This window comes from Amphibalanus amphitrite, unplaced genomic scaffold, assembly GCF_019059575.1.
Source record: "Amphibalanus amphitrite isolate SeventyFive unplaced genomic scaffold, NRLGWU_Aamphi_draft 000080F_arrow, whole genome shotgun sequence".
Classification (NCBI taxonomy): Eukaryota; Metazoa; Arthropoda; class Thecostraca; order Balanomorpha; family Balanidae; genus Amphibalanus; species Amphibalanus amphitrite.
This window is the reverse complement of record NW_024881576.1, coordinates 763,349-785,086: the sequence shown is the minus strand read 5'-3', so window position 1 is coordinate 785,086 and position 21,738 is coordinate 763,349. Positions and strand designations below refer to the sequence as shown.

The following is a 21,738-nucleotide window of genomic DNA, read 5'->3' as shown; positions in this document are numbered from 1 at the left end:
GCCCTCGCTGGGCTATTCAGCCATACGCGCCCTGCTGGGGGGAGGGGGGCAGATTCTGTTGCCGCCCCCCTGTCTAACTTCCGAACCGATGGGTCGTAGAAAGACGGGGAAAACGGCAATCGAAAGCTCTCAACAAGGCGGATCTTAAGAGCCCAATTTTTTTTGCTTAAGTAGGTCAGAGGTCAGGTCAAGGTCAGGTCAAGGGTACAAAATGCAAGTTTCTACATTATCGGCATTGCACCGAAGTTGCCGAAGAATGGACTGAGACTGATTGCCCAAAACATGTTCTTAGGCTACCAAGACAATATTCGTTGCATACAATACCATTCAAAGGTCAAGGTCAATGTCAGGTCAGGTCAGGTCACCAAAAACAAAATATAGAAAAGGGCATGTGCGAAACATGTTTTATGGGTCATTTTTTCATAGAATTCAATAGGCACACTCAATAAGTGATATGGACCACCTCTGGATTAAATTCAGGTCGAGGTCAGGTCAAGGTCAGGTCAACTGAGATCAAATTTGGAAGTTGGTTGTTAAGGCCTTAACTAGGTGTCTATCTGATGTAGTTTTTCACGCCGAATCGAATGGTGCTATTTTTGTTTCCGTACGAGGTCTAGAACTTCCAAAAATCATTTTTCAAAAATTTTGTGTGTCGTGACGTCATGAAATTTTGAATACCTCCCACATTTTTTAACCGAATCTTCTGAAAATTGGTATGTAGGTGCACATAGACCACTTCTCTGACATATATTCCGTTTTTTTCGATACAATCAGAATTTTGGATTTTATAATTAGGTATTTCCCCCAAAAAAGTCAGTTTTTGAAAACAATTGGGCCAAAATCCAAGATTTTCAAAAACCGAGACAGCCATTTGATGGACAAAAAAGAATCACGTATAACCTTTTTTGTTACGCCTTGATTCCTTTAAAAATGAAGATGTTAGCGGCGTTTGAACTTTTGCCGTTTTTTGAGGCGAAAATGGCGAAAATGATGTCACTAAAACGTCATTTTCTCAAATAATTTCCGACGGATTTCGCTCCAATTTTCAGAGAACGTGTCAAATTGATGTATGATAAGGTACCTACTGAATGTTTTACGTCGCTGGCGTAACGCGTTTAGAAGTTACCTATTGGCGAAAAACGGGAGGGGGGGCAGATTCTGCCCCCCCCCCCAGCGGGGCGTGGGTTAAGCGAGTACGTGGATTTATTAAGTGGATTTGTTAGCTATAGGTATCTATGGGGAAAATCCGTCAACAGCTCAAGCGGCCACAATAAGCGGCTGGATTTATTATCCGTGGATTTATTAAGCGGATTCCACTGTATATAAAAAATGGCGGCGCTGCGCGTTTTTGGATACGTGTTTATACATCATTTCCGCACATGTTGTGAAAATTTCAGACCCAGGTCCTTCAAGGTCAGGTCACCAGGTCACGTCAAGTGACATTACCTCAGAAAAAGTTCAAAGGCTCGCTATAGCTACCGAAGCTACGCCGACTAAACAATCACTTTGAAACTTTCAGCGATTGATATTAGTTGCAGTGTTTTTAAAATGTATTATGTATATCTCGGATTTTTTTGTGTATCTTTGATCTAAGGCAGGTCAACTTTGCGACCTTTTCATTTTAAGTCAATGGGAGAAAATTGAAATGCGTCTCTTTTGGACGAATGTCGTTCAAAACACTTTTTAAACATCGGTTCATCGGTAAACATGACACTCTGAATCAGAAAAATGCACCTGTGATCCCTCTGTTTGTATGCCCCTGAGGTCATCTCAGGTCAGGAACGGTCACCAGCACTTTTTTGGCTATAACCAGGGGTGGATATTTTTGCCGAGCTGGGGTAGCACGTGCTTTCCCAATTCCGCACCGGCTTGTCTTGGGAGCCGCAACAGACGGCGAAGGTCAAGCGGTCACCGCTAGGGCGGCGGCAGATTTGCTGCGCCCGTGCTACCCCAACTCGGCACATTTGTACATCACTGGCTACCACTTTTGATAGACGTGCCAGAGCGGTGAAAATACGTCAGATATGTCTCGAGATATGTTCAGCTTGACGATATGGATCGACTGATATGCAACATGACCCTTTCCGGTCAGGTGACCTTGACCTTGACCTTAAGTCAAATTTTCAAAATGATCTTTCAAGGTCAACGAATAGTTCATTCGACGCATCCCGACGAGAGGAACACGATGCTGCCAAGAATAACGTCGTGGCTCTCTTGAGTCAAAAGTGATTGACGATATTTTTCGTGAAAACGGCTATTTTTACAGTTTTTGCCCTCTGGAGGCTGTAAAAGGGCTATCGAATGCGATTTTCCGCGGCGCTGTAGCTCTACTGGTTCCCGAGTTAGCCGTTGGCAGTTTCCAAAATTATTGAAATTGACTAACTTTGACCTTTGATGACCTTTGGTGACCTGACCTTTGACCTGACCTTAACCCTCGCCGGACCTATTGGTTTTCTACGTACGCGCCGGCCGAGGGGGGGGGGTACGACCCCCCTCGCCGTTTCGCCCCTGGTGGAGCTAGCGCGTCGCGGAAAAACGAGCGTGTGCGCCGTTCCGAGACGCAGAGATTGGTACCCGATTTTAAGGTCCTAGGTCAACCGGTGACCTCTGAGGTCAGGTCAAGTGCCCCAAGGTACGGTTCAGTTTTTGGTGAATAATTTCGCAAAAAACGGCCGCAGAGCGCCGATTTTGGCAGCATCGTGTTCGCCTCGCTCAGGCGCGTCGAATGATATACTTTTTGTTCGGGTCAGGTCAACTTGGGGTGTTGACCTCAGGTCAAGGTCAGGTCAGCACCCTAAGGTCACGAAGTTGGTCGAAAGAGGTCATGTCGCATATCATTCGATTCGGCAGGTCTTCCTGAGTCCATTGGTGGCTTCCCCGACTGGCTAGCTCAATTTGATCAAGAGTTATTGACGAAAAACTAATATGACCTTGATGACGTCATAAATGACGTCACGCAAGGTCGACATTGCAAAAGTGGCGCATCTAACCTTGCAAGGAGTGCATCAAATCACGATTCTGTGTACTTGAGATAGTAAGAGATCGTTCCCAGCGCCAGAATAGCAGTATTCATTTTTCCCCATTGACTTATAATGGTGAGGTCACGAAAATGACCTGACCTCATATGACCTTAAGGAAAAATCCGAGATATACAAGTTGTGAAACTCATAATGGATACCAGATCCTGCAAGTTCCATTTCCCTGTGACATCTCCTCTGGCAGTGAGGGCGTTGCGAAGTTGCGACATCTGAAGACCGTGCAGAGGTTCACTTATGACGTCATAGGTCAGTGACCTGACCTGACCCGAAAATGCGGTTGGTGTCAGAAGATCCGGCTTGAATCAAAGGTCAGGTATGCCAAGTTTCAGCTCTCTATCGCCAGCGCGTTCGGAGCTATCGCGAAAAAACCCTATGGGGGGGGGGGCGGCACCCGCCCCCCCCCTCGGCCGGCGAGGGTTAAAAATGACCGAAAGGTTTTCCTCCTTAATTTTGACGCTCTTTCGATTGCCGCTTACCGCGTGTCGCTACGTGGCCCAGGAGCCGAGTTAGACGAGGGGGAGCGTGAAAACGCCCCCACCCCCACCCCAGCGCTCGGCGGAAAGTTCAGGCCACCAGCACGGCGCGGTTTAAAGGGACCCTCCCACCTTAACATTAGTTTTGAGTTGAGATAGCCAAGTTTGCGGCCAGGCTCAGAAACCACCATTTATCCTGGTCGCAACCCCCGCAGCTTTATGGTGTTCAAGAAATTTCTTCCCTTTACTTGCAGGGTGGGACCAGCGTGGTCCCTATCTCTTAACCATTACGGGAATCTGATGACGTCATCAGGCTTTCGAACGTCCGTTAAATGTTTGACTAAAACGTTTTGTAGCACGCGGTGGTATATGCTGCTTTGCGCGCAACAAATACCGCACTTTCAAATAAAGTCGCTAGGAACAGCGGAGATCCCAAAAAGTAAACAAAAGTAAAAGTCTAATATCTTGAAAACCGGTGAATATTTTTCGATGAAATTTGGTAGATATTCGTTTTTGCTCTTTCTGAACCGAGCGACATCACTTTCATGCCAATGCATTAACTTTTTGAAGGTGGGAGGGTCCCTTTAAAGCTATTGTCGGTGGCTTCGCCGCTACGGTAACCATGTTCAATATTTTAAATACAATTGCAGTTATAAATAGAAGTACGACACCGCCTAAATACCAGGAGCACATCATAACGAAAATGAATGTACATCACTCACGCCAACATTTTCCCATAATTAGAATCTGTTAACGACGCGTTTAGCACCATACAGCGCTGGCTAATGCGTCAGGCATCAGTGGAATCGGGAATCCAACACCATTATCTCGAGACCGAGCATCGGAGACTGCGACGCCTGACCACCAGTCTACCATGGGCCACTAGCCGACAGTTGGGGCGGGCTCCTTGACTTGCCGGCTACATCATCCGCAGCAGGCTGAAGGCAGCTACCGCTGCAGCCGTTTCGTGGCGCCCAACCGACGGGCCCGGCTTTCAGATCGTGCTGGTATTTGGAGACCAGCTGTTCGGCGGCGCAGGGACAGTGGACACAGATGGCGGGAAGGGAGAGGAAAACCGTGTGAGGGTCTAGCAACCAGTCGAGAGACCACTAAAAGTTCTATGTTTTCGTTTGTTTTACGTACATTTACCAGCATCCTGTTTCTTTCGTCAAGACGTCTCGACTCGAATGATTTGTAATTGGACTTGATTTGTAATAGGAAAAAATTAATTTGAAAAGATGACTTAAGGTCAAGGTCACGAACTAACCAGACAAGTCGATGCTGCATACCTATCAGTTGATCTGTGTTGTTGAGCTGTACCTATGTATAGATACATTTAAGCCGTGCCAGACCGGTGCTCGCCGGTGCGTGCCAGACCGGTCAACCGCGCCGGTCCGGAGGAGGGGTATCTGAACCCTCCCCGTCCTACTCAGCTCCTGGGCCACGTAGCGGCACGCGGTAAGCGGCGTTCGAAGGAGCGTAAAAATTAATGAAGAAAACACTTCGGTCAATTCTTAGGTTGGGTCAAGTCAGATCGTCGACGCCAGAGGTCATCAAAGGTCAAATATTGCCTATTTCAACACTTTTCGAAAACCCGGCGCATAACTCGGGAACCGATAGCGCGCCGCGGAAAAGCGCATTCGATAGTTATTTCGACGCTCTTTCACCTTTGGCAACATGTCCTCGGGTTTGACCTCAGGTCAACGGTTTAGCCTGCAGAGGGCAAAACTAGAAAATAGCCGTTTTTATGAAAAATGTTTTACTGCACTAACTTTTGACTCAAGAGAGTGATGAGATTAACCCGCGCCCCGCTGCAGGGGGGGGGGGAGGGGGGCAGAATCTGCTTCCTCCCGTTTTTCGCCAATAACTTCTAAACGCGTCACGCCAGCGACGCCAAACTTTCAGCACTTTATCATACATCAATTTAACACATTTCCTGATAATTTGAGCGACATCCGTCGGAATTATTTGAGAAAATGACGTAAGTGACGTCATGTCCGCCATTTTCGCCTCAAAAACGGCAAAATTTCAAACGCCGCTAACATCTTCATTTTTAATGGAATCAAGACGTAACAAAAAAGGTTATACGTGATTCTACTTTGTCTATGAAATGGCAATCTCGGTTTTTAAAAATTTTGGATTTTGGCCCAATTTTTTCTTCTTAAAAAACTGACTTTTTTGGGAAAATAATTATAAAATCCAAAATTTTGAGTGTATCGTAAAAACCGGAATAAATGTCAGAGAAGTGGTCTATGTGCACCTACATAGCAATTTGTAAAAGAATCAGTTCAAAGATGTGGGAGTTATTCAAAATTTTATGACGTCACGACACACAAAATATTTGAAAATGGATTTTTTGGAAGTTCCAGAGCTCGTACGGAAACAAAATAGCACCATTCGATTCGCCGTGAAAAACTGCATCAGACAGACACCTTTTAGGTCTTAACAACCAACTTCGAAATTTGACCTCACCTGACCTGATCTTGACCTGACCTCGACCTAAAATTCATCCAGATGTGGTCCATATCACTTATTGAGTGTGCCTATTGAATTCTATAAATAAAATGACCTACAAGGCATGTGTTGCACATGCCCTTTTCTATATTTTGTTTTTGGTGACCTGACCTGACCTTGACCTTGACCTTGACCTTTGCATGATATTGTATGGCGCCGCTGTTTCTGAGATATCTGCGAAAAACCGCAAGGAGTGTTCAAACACCCCCGGCCAGGCGCGGGGGCGTTTTTATCACTTCATGTAGGAGCATGTTTCTGTCAAACGTTATTGTCGAAAATCTTCTGGTGACCTTTCATGGCCTAACATAACCCCAAAGTAGGCATAAGGTAGGGTCCCGGCCCACGGGTGCAATCTTCCAATTCAATGTTCTGTTCGTGCCTATTAGAGTCACAGAATTGACCTGTGAGAGGTTCCCTCGTTCACGACCCGTTGCAATGATACCGGACGATTCGATTGAATTTATGACAATGAGCTCGAATTAGGCTATCCCGAAAAAAATATTTCAGTAATAATAACTTTATTTTTCACGCACCCCAGGGCGTTCGACCAGTAGTTGACCCATCCTCTGGCGCTATCCCGTTTCTCTTTCATCGGTGGCGCCGCAGCTGCAGCGGCGCCGTTTTTCAGCCGTGCCGTCTGGACTTCTCTGCATGCTGGGTGCTGCTGCCGGCCGACTGGTCACGTGGCCGTGGGCTGAACTAGCGGTGGCTGTCACGTGACGGTGGGCGTCAGGTGAGCGCCGCGGCTCGGCGAGCCTCCAGCAGCGGCGGCCGGGCCGGACTCGGAGCCGGCCGGAGCCAGTAGTGGGCCGGTCGGCGGTCGGGTCGGGTGCGGTAAGGCGCGGCGCGGCGCGGTGAGGACGTGAGCCGTGTCTGTGTCAGGGTGTCACCGTGTCAGCGGTGATTCAATGTCAGTGTCAGTGACAGGCATCGATGGACTAAGGAGCGCGGTGAACGGTAACTGGGTTAGTGATTGGTTGACAGGCGGACGTGGCTGGTCGAGTGATCGGATTGTTGAACGGTTGCAGACGGTGATCGGGTGACCAGTGATAGATGATCCGTTGACTGGTGACGCGAGCTGTCAGTACAGCTGGTGATTGGTGACTGTGACTCGCCCTGGTGACGGTCTCTGTGCGCGGCCCTGTGCGCCACTAACTGCGTCACTGACGGACGGCAGTCTCTAGACGCGCCGCACGCACTCCGGTGACCTTCTGGGCCGACCGGCCGGCCGGCAGCAGACAGCACCCGGAGCTGCCCGGTCCGTCTGCGCCGCGTGCCTGTGGCCGCGGAGTTCGAGCCTCAGCCGTCATATCCCTCCTGACGACTGGCTGCGGACCGGAGTCGGCTGGGGCGATACTTACCGAACCATCACCGTCGACCATAGGCGCGGGAGCCGGGGGGGCAGTGGGGGCAGCTTGCCCCCCCAACTCTGGGGCCGTGGGGGCGGTGCCCCCACAGCTTTGAGACGGAATACCACACTTTTTTTTGCAAATGTTTTCTTTTTTTGTTGAAAAAGCCGAGGGGTGAAAAATAAGTGGCCTAAAACCGGTGAGAAAACTAGATTTGGGGGTACCCTAGGTTGATCTCTATCATGGTGTGCCCCCCCAGTCGGAAAGTAGTTCCCGCGCCCCTGCCGTCGACATTAGTATTCACGCGGAACCCCGGCCGGCCGATACCACAGTGAAAGTACCGGCGTCGTTCGGGCCGCGTCGCCGGCTGTGCGTTCGACACCTGTGACTACAGGTTGTCCTGGTCGGCGTTCGGACGTCAACATCGTGCCTACATCACCGAACTAGTCGCGATCCACGCGAAACATTCGTGACGGCCGAATCGTGACTGTGATCGCTGTGCGAGATTGCCCAGGACCGGTGGTGTGCTGTCTCTGGCCCAATCTGTGAGATCAGTGCTTCGTCCGCGTGAGCGTCGGTGACTGGTCGGCGGCACCTTCTGCGCCCGCTGATTGCCCTCGGCGCCCAGTACTCGCTCTGATTGACGCGGTGCGCGGCGTCCGGGACCGGGGCGCGGCGCGTGTCGGTACCCGGTCCTGCCTCTGACGTCAGCGGTCATGGCAGTGGTAACGGCGCAGCAGGCGTCACCTGAGTGCGGCGAGGCTGGCGCAGCGGCGGCGGCGCCGCACCGCTGACCGAGTGAGCCGACAGCTGCTGGCCGAGCTGCGCCAGCCGTGTGGTGGGCGGGCTGCGCCAGCGCCGGTCAGATGGAGCCGCAGGCCGAGCGCGAGCGGCCGCCGCCGGTCTCAGCCGCCGGCCGTTCCGAGCTGGAGCTGCCGGCACCGGCCCGACAGGAGCAGGAGTCATTCATAGACGAGACGGAGACGGAGACGGAGTCTGGAACGGACACGGAAGGCAGTGAGTCAGAGACTGAGGCCGAAATGGAGGGGCATGGCTCGCGCGGGAGCGGCACCCAACACTCGGGAGCGTCTGATCAGGAGGCCGAGAACGAGGAGCGTGATCAGCACGCCTCTGATGAAGAGGAGGAAGAGGAAGACGAGGAAGAAGAGGAGTGTGGGGACTGTGAGGAGGACGACTGTGAACAGTGTGAGGGCGCCGTGGGGGGACATTTCTCGGACGCTGAGGAGATGGCGCCGGAGCGGTCGGCGGCGGCCGGTGCCGGTGAGGACGATGAGGAGGCCGTGCTGCGCGAGCTGGCGCGCTCCTCGGCGCCGGCGCCGGCCACGCCCGGCCTGGACTCGCTGCGCAGCGAGTCGGGCATCTGCTCGTCGCTCGAGTCGAGCTATCAGGAGGAGGCGGTGGGCGCGGCCGGGGCAGCTGCTCAGAGCGAAGACCAGCTGGCGCGGCTGCGACGCGACCTGGCGCGCGAGGCCCGCCAGGAACTGCGGCACGCCATCGCCGCCAAAAACGAGGAGCTGCGGGAGCTGCGCAGCCAGCTGCAGCTGGGCCGGCAGCGGGCGGCCAGCGCCGAGCTGCTGGGACAGCGGCGGCCGGGAGAGCTGCCTCAGCAGCAGCAGCAGCTCAGCCGGCTCCGAGAGCGCATCAAACGGCTGCAGACCGAACGCGAGGAGCTCAAGGCTGAGGTGCGTGATCGAGTCCCCCACACACTCTCATTCAATCCCTCCCCTCCGGTGGGTGACACTAACACACGCACTGGAACCGACACACTAGCTGTGTGACGGAGCCTGTAAATACACGGCTCTTTACCCTGAGACACGTTCTTCCCACAAAGTCAAGACGCCGCTTCCTCACCGTAATATTCAAAACCCGTCTTCAGGTGCAGCGCCGGGCGCCTTGGTCACGACTCACGAACAGACTCAGTCTCGGTAGATTATCGTGAGTCTCACTTTACGGGCACCCGGCGGGAGCGTCACGGCTGGTGTGACGCTAGGCTGTGTGACACCGGCTGACCCAGTCCCGAGTCACAGAGCCGTGTCACGAACTCACGGCCAGCCGCCGGCAGACACGCAGAGAAACACGAACGCGGGCGCACAGTGGGGTGAAGCGATGACGATAGTACCGGCTCTGGGAGTGTAGGGAGTGGAGGGAGGGAAGGGCTGGCTGGAATGTTTCCGATGGCTAGCTGCACTGTCAGTGCGTTGGTACTTTATTGGTTTCCGCAGTGCAGGCTGACTGCAAATGTGTGTGATGTCATCACTGGCTGTCAGTGGTCCGCCCCATCACTGCACAGTGCACGGCCCAGTGCAGCTGTGTGTTGGGCGATAACGCGGGGCGCCTACTGACAGTACCGGGACTGGAACAGCACTCATGTGGCTTCATTCAGCGCTCAGCACAAACACCTCAAAGTTAGACGTCTCCGAGAATAATAGCTCGGTTCGGATGAGTCATACCGTTGTCACACGTCTCCAAGAACGCGGCCAATCCACTCGTCAAACCTGATCCCGGTAGGCGGCTCCTCAGAGCGGTTAGTTATGGCATATGGACCGGGCTCAACCTGATGTTAAATTGTCACAGATGTTAATGGACACGAAACATTTAGCTCGGAATTCCAAGAAAATAGCATTGCAATGAAAACTTCAAAACATCATGATTAGGTATATTCAGGAAGGTATCGTGTTCGTATAACTAAATGAGCGAAATTAACGGCAACAGCAATAAAATATCAATGACCTGATGGAACGGCTACTCTTCACGCGATTAGGCGAAACAGGAAGCTCTGATTTGCCCGCCGTCTGTCCAGACAGCTGGACATAATCTGCAGCCCACTTCTGAGCCGGACCGGTAGCCGGCCCCGCGGGCGGGCGGACGCGCTTTGCCGTGTTCTATTTGTCATGATCTCCGCATTACGAGCTGTCCTCGATTTCCCCGCTTGTTTTGTATGGTCGAATGAAGATGATATCTCGGTCGTGGTCTCCACGTTCCCAGACGGGTATGCGGAGTATGCCAGAATTTCTGACGGGAGGAGCGGCGGGACAGAGTGCCGAGGACCGCTGTATTACGCCTCTCCTGCGGTATGAGGGTGTCGTCAAAGGATCTCGGTCAGGAGTGGTGTGCCGGCCGCCAAACCACCCGAAAACTGGGCCAGCAACGGCAGCAGCTGTTGGCGACGTAATTGGGTAGACGTTACGTGGTTAGACTGTTATGTGCCCGAGAGGCGCTCATGTGTTTATATTGCCGTTATATTGCTGCTAGCTGTACCAGTGTTTTCGTGACGCCTCGCCGAGAAAAATGGCCGCGATCCCTTGCTGCCCGTCTGTTTACCAACTAAGCTCAAGGAACAGACGCCGCCTCAAGCTTACCTATAAGTGTGCCCGTGGTGCCGAGCATCGGACCGCAATGTAACGGTCACAGGATAATCCGAAAATGGAAGGAAACAGAGATTATGCCAACAGGACACCGATGATAACGTGGCTTCACACCTTTTCCTGGACGGAATGCGGCAGACTGGGCTATACTGAGTAGGCTTGGTTACGGCTGTCGGCCACTCACCAGTGCTGATGTTTAAGCTTGATTTTTATCTGACCCTTTTTTCGTTTAGACGTAGGGAAGCTCCTAACATTAGTCCTATTGATCTAGTACATAATATTAAAACATCGTGTTATTTTTTTTCCTAACTTTCCCATCCACCACTACCAATGCACATAAATGCCTGCATTATGGTAGGTCTCTGACGATTATGTCTATGGATAATTATGTTTTCATTTTATCTGTAATGGAACACTCGGTGCATCTTTTGTGTCATAGGGCCGTTAGGTCAAGGGTGAAATGAACACGTTACAGAGTATTTGTCATCTATTCACGTGTCATAGGCGGCATATGTCAGAGGTAGCTTACGACGTGACCGTTTACAGGAATTAAATGCTGATTAAATAGAAAGATTATTGGTCGCTTTCGAGGTCAAAGTAGGTACATATAGCTTTGCTTTTTACGGCTGTAAAATGTTCAAGACCTCAAAGTTTGCATGCACCGGCTAGTGGGAAGTTGGTCCTTATCATACCGTACGGCCGTTGTCGAAGCGTGGCCGGCGGCCGCTTCAGTAACTGGACGGATCCACATACGACAAAAATGGCTGGCCGACCGGCGCGACCGCAGAATGTGCCCAGCCCGCACTCAGCTGTGCTGAGTGCTGATCCGATCGCGCTACAATGTTGAACGTCGTAAATGTCATTTCACCTTTGCTGAGGCTGTGTGCTGCCTATAATTAGCCGTGATCCTGAGCAGCTCGCTCCACCAAAGGACAGAAGCGTGTTACTGATGTTGGTTGCGTGATGCGCGTTGACGTCCAGTCGGCTACCATCCATTCCAAACTCGTCGGACTTCATTACAACAGGGCTGCATTGACCATCAGCTGGTCTATACAACCCATCGTCCTGTACTTTGGTAGGAAATTTGTTGATATTCAAGCATTAATTTTGAGTCGCACATGACTGCATGCACTGAATACGGCTTTTGACCCGCGAATATGCGGTCAATGAAAGCGGGCATAGTATCATGGAAGCAATCACAACGGTGCCCGGCCCGCTCTGACCACCTTCTCTCAGCCTTGGCCAATAGCTTCTCCACGGCCGTCGTCATCGTCGTCGACATTGCGTCGGGGCGTGGACGTCTGTGTCGAAAACTGCGCATTTCTCTGTGGGCGCGGCTGGTCTCACGGGCCGCCACACAGCAAGGTCGGTGGAGCCGGGAAACTGGCCGCTCGGGGCCGCGCGTATGCACGGCTGTGGGCGCCGTGCCCGCCGCGCCGGGCGGGCGCCGGTTTTCCTCTGTTTGTGTGTATGTGTGAGCGGCAGCCGGCTGTGCAGCGGCCAGCACCTGGTCACAGCCGTGACTGACAGCCGCCGGCCCGGACAGAGCGGGTGTGACGCGGCCGGCAGTCCCACGACCGAGGGTAGTCCGTCCGTGCCGCCGTCCGGGCCCGGCAACGAGACGGTGAGGGATCGGTGGCGCCGGTGGGAGCTGGACCGGGCGACTCTGATCGTGTTTTGATTGGAGCAGTTGCGGTATTTCTGGGATGACCGCTCACGCGTCACGGAGCGTGAGAGATGGTACCCAGGGCTCCACTGAGAGATGTCGATCAGGAGACGTGTCTGATGCTGGTCGCGATATTCTCGGTGCTTTCTCAGAACCGGGCGACGAGATATCAGCGAGGGATGACATGCCGTCCTCCGTGGGAGCGACCGTCCTCATAGCTCTGCCCATGGACCGGTCACGATCATTCACCGTTACCCACCACACCCGTCCATAGCTCTCCCCGGGGAGCTGCGACACAAACTCTCTCTCACAGAGTTCTCACAGAGTTGTTGCATGGCTCCGTCACGGCACTGATTACGTTTCCCGGACACACGACACAGTTCAGCTACCACCGCCACCACCGCGCCACCACCATCATCTCTGTCAACATAGCTGACATTGCCCGGCTGTCGCCGGTCGGTCAATCTGTCTGTCGGTCGGTCAGTCGGTCTGCCGGTCGGTCGTTCGTTCGTTTGGTCGCTCGCTCGCTCACTCTGGTCGGTCAGTCGCGAACAGGGCCACATTCCGTTTCCCGTCGTGCGGCCCGGGTGCGGCGGGCTGTGGACCGGACCAGTAACCGGTAACCACGCCGCCGGCTTTCCCGTGTGGGCCCCGAGACAGCCCCTCCCCACGGGGTGGGGCGGGGCGGCTGTCTCCCGGTGTTTGTGCTCCGCTCCACCTCCGCGGTGGCTGGCCGGAGGCATTGTCCCGTCAGTGGCTACTGTCCGTGCTCCGAGGTCGAGCGATCAGCACCCCCGCAAAACAATTAGCCCGTGCACGGCCCCATCCCGGTACCAGCTGCAACCTTGCATGACCGGGACGGCCTCGACCGTGATAAAGCCATTGTCCATGATCGGCATACCGTCTGGCCGAGTCGCCGGCCGTCACGAATTCCTGTGGTTCGACTTAAAATGCGCATTGTTTTGTACTCGCTTTGTTGGCTGGTTACCTCCCGCGCTCCTGTCTGGGTGCATTGTAGTCCATTTACTGTGCATCAATGGGTTAGAAATCCTTGTTATTGGAAACAATCGGAGTTGTTTCTAATTGTTTCCATCGGTAAATGGCGAATTCGGGATAGGATAAGGGTGGGCTGAAATGCTAGCACAATGATGCCAACAAAATGCCAACATCAACACAATGATCGTATGCACCAATCTGTTCCCCGTAACGTCACCGCTGACCGCTGACCTGACCCGTGTGACGCCCACAGGCGCAGCTGTCTCGGATCCGCGAGAAGCAGCGCTCTGCCGAGCTGCGCCGGCTGCGGCAGCAGCAGCAGCGCCAGCTGCGCCAGCTGATGGAAGAGTCCGGTCGGGAGAGCGTCCGCGAGACCCGCGAGCTACGCCGGCTGCAGGAGCAGATCGAGCGCAAGGACCAGGTGGGTGCCCACTCACCGAGCGACACAAACACACACACACACAACGTACTGACACAAATGAACAGGTGCATTCACCCCAGTATTATCGCCAAATGTTCGAGTTTCCCTCCGATTCGGGTCCGATTTCTCAGCCAATAATCGCAGTGGAAACTAGTTAGTCACTGGTTCCCAGCCCGCGGGGACCCATTCGTCCTGAGTCTGTCAGATGCCAAATGAAAAAAGGCGCCACCACATGACCACAAAACGGCGGAAACAGCGGGGGATTTTCATATTAATAGCATGAATGATGTAACGTCGTAAATAATCAAAACACCTGAGTCGCTCATTTCATTTCAATCAGCTGGAACGTATTTGGACATGCTTCGTGGCGTGCAGACTTTCTTTTTGGGAACGATTTTTGTAGTAACTGATGACTCAGTTTCCCAGTTCGGCCACAAACTTGGCATCGAATCTATGGACGGTGACACTACCGCGTTACCACAGAGAGTTATAGGTATCTTATGGTACAAAGTTTGTGCTGATGCGTTTCCCCGGTCACCAGTGGCGTAGCCAGAAATCAGCGAAAGGGGGGGCCATGGTGCTCGAGGGGGCGACTTTTTCCCTTGAAAGGGGCGCCATTGTGAGCTAGTGACAGGGGGTCAGTCTAAAATGTAACGTCATATATTCATGCATGATTTACTAGGTGCTACTACGGAACCGGCACGAGTATCAGAACCAGGTTTCGCTGATTTTTCATAAAATCCAATTAATGCAATTTGAAGCCCAGTGTTTTTTTTTATCAAAAGCCTATATCTTTATGCATATTTATTTAGCACGATATAGGAAATGAGTTCAGGCTACGGACATGTTATTCTCAAAATACACACCCATTCGAATTCGAAACGGTAAAATATGCGTTGATCGCTAGGCACAATCTTTATTCTTTGCAAAAAAAAAAAACATACAGGTTCACTCACTGAACCAAAGTGACCTGTGGACTGTAGCCTCTGGTCGACCGGGTGGCCGTGCTTAGAATCTCAGACACTCATGACTGCATGAGTGCCAGATGGGTGAGGTGTGAGACTGTCCCATATAGTGGCACGAAGGTTAAGAATGTCTTCGGCCGGTGTAGTATAGAAGACGACTTTTGATGATGTGAGTGTGCATGGTCGACTTTGAATAAGTGCCATAGAAACCTGCTGATCTCACCGAACATTCGCCTTGCGTAATCCCCAGACCAAATATCTTCATTGAGGGCCAGGTCAATTTTGCGACCTCTCTATAAGTACCTATAAGTTACCGATTACCTATAAGTTAACCCGCGCCGTGCTGGTGGCCTGTGCTTTCCGTGTCGTGCTGGGGGGGGGGGGGGTGTTTTCACGTCCCCCCTCTAACTCGGCTCCTGGGCCACGTAGCGACACGCGGTAAGGGGAAATCGAAAGAGCGTCAAAAATAATGACGGAAAGACTTCGTATCAATTTTTAGGTCGGGTCAAAGGTCAGGTCACCAGAGGTCATCAAAGGTAAAATTTAGTCCATTTCAACAATTTTGGAAACTGCCAACGGCTAACTCGGGAACCAATAGAGCTACAGCGCCGCGGAAAAGCGCATTGGATGGCCCTTTTACAGGCTTTTCTGAATATTGCTCTCGGATTTGATCTCAGGTCAATGGTTTAGCCTCCAGAGGGCAAAAATTCCAAAAATAACAGTTTTTATGAAAAGCGTTCGTCTGCAATAACATTTGGTTCAAGACAGTGACGATATTTATTTTGCCTGCCTCGTGTTCCTCTCGTCGAGACGCTTCGAATGAACTATACGTTGACCTTGAAAGGTTATTTTAAAAAATTTGACCGCAGGTCAAGGTCATGACCTGACCGGAAAGGGTCATTCTGCAGATCAGTCGATCCGTATCGTCGAGCTGACAACATCTGACGTGTTTTCACCGCTCTAGCACGTCTCTATCAAAAGTTGAAGCCAAAAAAACCGTTTATGGTGATAAAATAGGTGACCGTTTATGACTGAGATGACCTCAAGGGCACATAAAAGGACACAGGTGCATTGTTACGATTCAGTGTGTTATGTTTACCTATGAACCGATGTTTAAGGGGGTTTTAAACGACATTCGTCCAAAAGAGGCGCATTTCACTTTTCTCCCACTGACTTGAGGTCCCAAAATTGACCTGACCTTAGGTCACAGAAGTAAAAAGTCCGAGATGAACATGTTATGCATATTGTTAGTCTTATCTGAAAGTTTCAAAAGTGATCGTTCAGTCGGTGTAGCTATAGCGGGTCTTTTAACTTTTTTTGAGGCAAGGTCACTTGACGTGCCCTAGTGACCTGACCTTGAACGACCCTCATCTGAAATTTAACAAGCTGTGTAGAAAAGATGTATGAACAGGTGTAGTACCAAAGACAGCGCAGGCGCTGCGCGACGCCGTTTTCGAGATATTCGCGAGAAAAAACCTAAGGGGGGCGTAACCCCCCCCCCCTTCCAGCACGGCGCAGATTAATGGGAGACAATTAAAATGCTCTTCTTCTGAACGAAAACAACCTCAACCATCGGGATGCAGGTTAATATGACACATTTAATCTGTAAATGTCACTCGTGATGTGACCATTTTTATGTTACTAAGGTCATCTCAGGTCATGAAAGGTCTCCAGTAGATTTTGGACAATAACTTTTGATAGAGGTATGGTAGAGCAATGAAACATCCTATATAATTATTTTCCTTCTCGAAAATATGGATCGACTAATATGCAATATGACCTTTACCGGTTAGGTTATGACCTTTTCCTTAGGTCAAATTCTCAAAGGCCCTTTTAATGTCAAATTCTAGTTCATTTGACTCGTCTGTCTCGAAAAATGGAACACGATGCTGGTTGAACTAATCTCGTGCAGGTCTGAGCCAAAAGGTATTACAGATAAACGTCCTCCGCGAAAACGTATATTTTGAGGCTAAAACGTTTACCTTAGGTCAAATCTGAGATAATAAGAGAGAGCATAAAAAGAGCTATCGAATATGCGCTTTGCTGCGGCGCTGTAGCTCAATCTCTTTCTGAATCCTGACTTATGCGCCGCTTTGTCGAAAAATGTCAACATCGGCGAAATTTGATTTTCGGTTGTCGCTGTTGACCTGACCTTCGACAGGTTCGACCTAACCTTAAAATGATCTTAATAGTTTTGTAATAGTTTTTGACGCTCTTTCGAACGCCGCCTACTGCGTGTCTCGACGTGGCCCACAAGTTGAGTTAGAAGTGGGTGTTCAAACACCCCCAGCAGGTTCAATAAAAAAACGCTTACGCTGGGGGCGGCACCGCACTGCTAGGCGCTGTCGGCATCGCAATAATGGGCGGCAGAGCGCTGAGGGGCGCCACTTGCATTGAGGGGTGGCATTGTACGGTGAAGGGGCAGCGTCGCGTTGAGGGGCGGTATCGCAACGAGGTTGGCACTTACAAGGCTGCCTAATAAGGAACGCTTGGCACATCCAAGCCCAGCTCGGCGCCGCCTAGCTGCTGCATCTTGAAAAGGGCCCTTAGTGTCGATGAGAAAGCCCCATTGTCAAATAATTGCCTAGCGTCAGTGGTTTCGGGGGGGGGGGCGCTATCAATCTTGAATGGGGCGGGGCGACCGAAGTATCCATTCAGTTTCGCGTCAGTGACTACTGGAGGGCGTCTGAACGACCTCGGATAGGGCGAATGTGATCTTCAGAAGGGCACCGGGTGCTCTAGAGGGGTGCAATGCTTGGATGGGGTCACTGCTGCCTTCAGTAGGGCGTCGAACGCTCTGGAGGGGCGCCATTGATCTCGGATGGTCCGACTGGGATTTTCAGAGGAGCATCAGTGGTTTCAGAGGGGCGCCATTGATCAAGGATGGGCCAACTGAAGCCCCGGTTCAGGTGGGAGCCAGTGGCTCTTGAGGGGCGCCAGCGACCTCGGATTGATGGGGCGACTGTGATCTTTAGAACGGCGTTGAGGGGCGCCATTGGGCATGGATGGGGCCACTGTTGCCTTCAGCAGGGCGCCGCAGGGAGGCTCTGGAGGGGCCTGAGCTTGGGTGGGCCGACTGTAGTCTCCAGGGGCGTTGTCTCGGATGGGGTGAATGTGATTTTCAGAGGGGTGCCGGGTAGTCTAGAAGGGCGCCATTGGTTTCAGAGGGCTGTCATCGATCTTAAGATGGGGCAGCTGTAACCTTCGTTTAGATGGGCGTGATCTTCAGAAGCGCGCTGGACGCTCTGAAGGGGCGTCATTGGGCTTGAATGGGGCGACTTTAGTCTCAAGCGGGACGACTTCAGTCTCAAGGGGGTGGGGCGCTAGTGGCTCTTGAGGGCGCTATTGATCTCGGATAGGGCGACTTTGATCTTGAGAAGAATGCGGGTGCTTTAGAGGGGCGCCAGTGGTTTCAGGGATCGATCTTGGATGGGTCGATTGGGGCAGCTGTGAACTTCAGAAGGGCGCCGGGTGCTCTAGAGGGGCGCCATCAAGCTTTAATGGGGCGACTGTTCCGTTTAGGTGGGTGCCAGCGGCTCTTCAGGGGCGCCATCGACCCTGGGGGTTCGGAATATTCTTGTTTCCGGAGGGGCGCCCTTGAACATTTGGGGGCTCAGGTCGTATTTGGGGGTGCCCTGGAGATTATTTAGGTGTCCAGGCACCCCAAAGAGATATTGAGTTCGATCCCTGCCTGCACATCACTTTTTAATTCATGTTCTCTCTGTAAAACGGCATCAGCCTAGTCGGCGCTAATTGGGGCGCCATTTGGGCGGCTGGGCGGAAAGGGGGGGCCATGGCCCCCATGGCCCCCCTGTCTACGCCACTGCCGGTCACCATTGCGGTGCTGTGTCCGTTTGGTCGGCCTATAGTGCGCTCTGCATACCAGTCGGTCGGTCAGCGCAGCCTGCACCTGCCCGAATCCAATCCAATCCGGCCTGGTCGGCTGACGCTGCCCAGAGGCGGCGCCAATCTACCGTTCTGCGGACGCCCCGGGCGCTATCTGATGGTGTGGTCGGTCGGCTGACGGTGCTGCAGGGCTTCGCCGCCCGCACCGTCCGCTGCTGGCTGCGCGCTGTCCACCGTCCACCGTCCACCTTCGGCACCGTCTACAGCCCACCGCCATCGCCTAACGCCTAACGCCTAACGCCCACCGCCCACCGCCCACCGCCCACCGCCCACCGCCCATCGCCCATTGTCCACCGTCCACCGCCCACTGTCCACCGTCCACCGTCCACCGTCCACCGTCCACCGTCCGTCCACCGCCCATCGCCCACCGTCCACCACCCACCGTCCACCGTCCACCGTCCACTGTCCACTGTCCACCGTCCACCGTCCACCGTCCGTCCACCGCCCACCGCCCATCGCCCATTGTCCACCGTCCACCGTCCACCGTCCACCGTCCACGTCCACCGCCCCACCACCTCGCTCAGTCCGCCCGACTCGCCGCGCCGCAGCTGTGACGATTAACGCCTCCGATCGCTCGCTCCGACCGAGTCTTCAATTACGGGGCGTGGTCGGCCAGCCCTCAGCGACGGACTCAAGCACCGGGCACAGAGCGCGGAGCACTAACAACATACACAGAGCACTTACAACATACACAGAGCACTAACAACACACCCAGAGCACCGGGTGCGCCATCACGGAGCTCCGCAACCGCACCTGTCATCGGCTGTCACTGCGGCCACGGCCCAGTGCCGGACATACGAGCTCACAATTATGGATTTCCTGTGGAGTTCCAAGAATATTTAGATCGGCCATGTGGGTAGATGGAGTAGAAACTCAGGGAACTGCTAGAATTGGGAGCTTCCGGAAAACGCCGCTCCTTTGTGTCTGTTGATGTGAAAACGAAGCTGAGATAGCTTCGTGGGCACTGGGAGTGGGTACCGTCTTTACATGATACGATGTGCTCCTTTTATGATGTCTTATTGATCCGACAGTGTATTTTAATTTAAAGGCCGATGACTCACATTCGGCGATGGCACGCCCCCCAAAATAAAGCCTAAACAATAAATTAAAAACCCGGTGGAAAATGAAAGTTGGAATCATGACAGTCATTGGTCCCATGTCCTTTCCCAATCACATACCTTGATAAATTCAAGTTATGTGATTTATTGATTACCTACCTGGACGCTCCCCTAAAGTAGCTATGCAACGACAACTTTTTGTGTGCATGTTGCAATAGAGAACGCCAATACTTATCTCCCAACGGCCCTTTGTCCAATAGCCCCACAGGTAGCTCATGCGTTTTACTGTTTAGAGTCGTTTGATTTCGTTTAGTCTGATTCTCACACTTTCTTTTGCGCAATGCGAGACATTTTACTCGTAAGGTCGCGCCACACCGCCAGCACAGTCCAGCCCTGTCTTTACGGCTCATTTCAGGAGGTTGGCCACTGTGCCATGAAAACATCGGGCAGCACGCGAGGCCGACCGCAGTCCGATTTTGTAAGTTACGTGCGCTAGCTGTTCCGGCCCATTTGTCTTCAATTGCAGTTCGGTCTGTTGTTTTGACTGGCCGTCGGTTGGTCGTTCGGCTGTGCTGTGTGCTGTGTGCCGGGGCCGGAGCGCGGTGGTCAGCCGGCCTACACCTGCACCCAGCTGTGACGGTGGGTCGGCGCCAGCCGCAGCTGCATAATCGGTCGGTATGGGCCGACCGGCCGACCGCCGGAGCCGAGAGAGGCGCGGTCACGGCTCACCGGTCACCGACCGCCGGTCACCGGCCGCGGTCACCGGTAGTCGAACGGTGATCACTGGACTGTATATACAGTCACTGCACTGGTGGTCGGTCACTGGTCGTCGAGTTACGGTCACCGATCACTGGGTCTATCGCTGGCCTCTGCAGGGAAACGGCCGACTTTCATTGACTCAAACTGTCGCCTTTCGTCAACTAAAGCCAAGTTCACATTGCCTTTATATCCGGCGATCCGCCATGATTATATCCACTTATCACTGGGTCATATATGCACACCTGTCACTTGTTTATATCACTGGCAGGTGGAAACCAGAATGCCAAGCGAATGATCGTCTACAATCTTTCACCTCCCATTTTATCACCGTTATCGGTCACCCATACCGTTTCTATTCACTAATCACTGGGTAATGAAAAGTGCATATCTCACTGCATAGTCATCAATCAACACCTGGAAGACTCAACCCACTGCCGAACGCTTTGATAACCGATCCGCCGATCACCACTCTGCGACGATTTTGACAGAAAAGTTCAGGTATATGTAGGTCATGTGCCATGACACTGTCAAAGTGTCACAGCATGCCTGAATGAAGTGTGACACCACGTGACTTTGACCAAGTCACGTGTCTCTCCGTCACCGGTTACCTACTGCCGATCACTGGCACAGTGTGATATTGAACCATCGACTGAAAAGAACACTGCAGTGACGCAGTTTGACACCAGGACCTCGTTATGTCAAGTTTCAGTGATAACAGTCCAAATTGATGTGAAAATGATAAATAACAGTCCAAGTCAGAAGTTCTGTACCATGCTGCAGCTAAACGGCAACCTTGCCATTCAGATACGGGTGCTCCATTGACAGAGCACTGCAGTGACCACGTGACACCAACTAAACATTCAAGCGACAAATGTGACACTGACTCTCCGCTGCAATGAGCGAACCTGAGCCCTGTCGCCTTGCCGTGTCGCTGTGCCACCTCCAGAGCCCGATGGTAATCTGACCTGGGCTGCCGTTTTATGTGACGGTGAGAGGTCTGACGCTGCCACTAGTGATGTCAATTTCAGAAAACATATGTCCAATGTCTGTCCAATGTCCAATACTTACGTCGACCGTCCGTCCAAAAATGTCCAAGCCAGCCATTTGTCCAAAGATGTCCGACATCTACGCAATAGTTTACAATCAACACCGTTATTTAATTTGCTTTTATTGTATCGTTACCAGCTCCAAAGTGGTAATCATATCG

General features: G+C 52.4%; 1 protein-coding gene across 1 annotated transcript in view; it reads left to right on the top strand.

Annotated features, from left to right (window-relative positions):
* Window positions 1-7,664: 7,664 nt before the first annotated feature.
* LOC122379544 (peripheral-type benzodiazepine receptor-associated protein 1-like) overlaps window positions 7,665-21,738 on the top strand; it is a 144,710-nt gene continuing 130,636 nt past the window's right edge. The window contains exons 1-2 of the mRNA XM_043361826.1: window positions 7,665-9,077; window positions 13,676-13,843. Of these exons, the coding sequence (XP_043217761.1) occupies window positions 8,241-9,077; window positions 13,676-13,843 (1,005 nt within the window). The 5' untranslated portion in view covers window positions 7,665-8,240. The remainder of the gene's footprint in view (window positions 9,078-13,675; window positions 13,844-21,738) is intronic.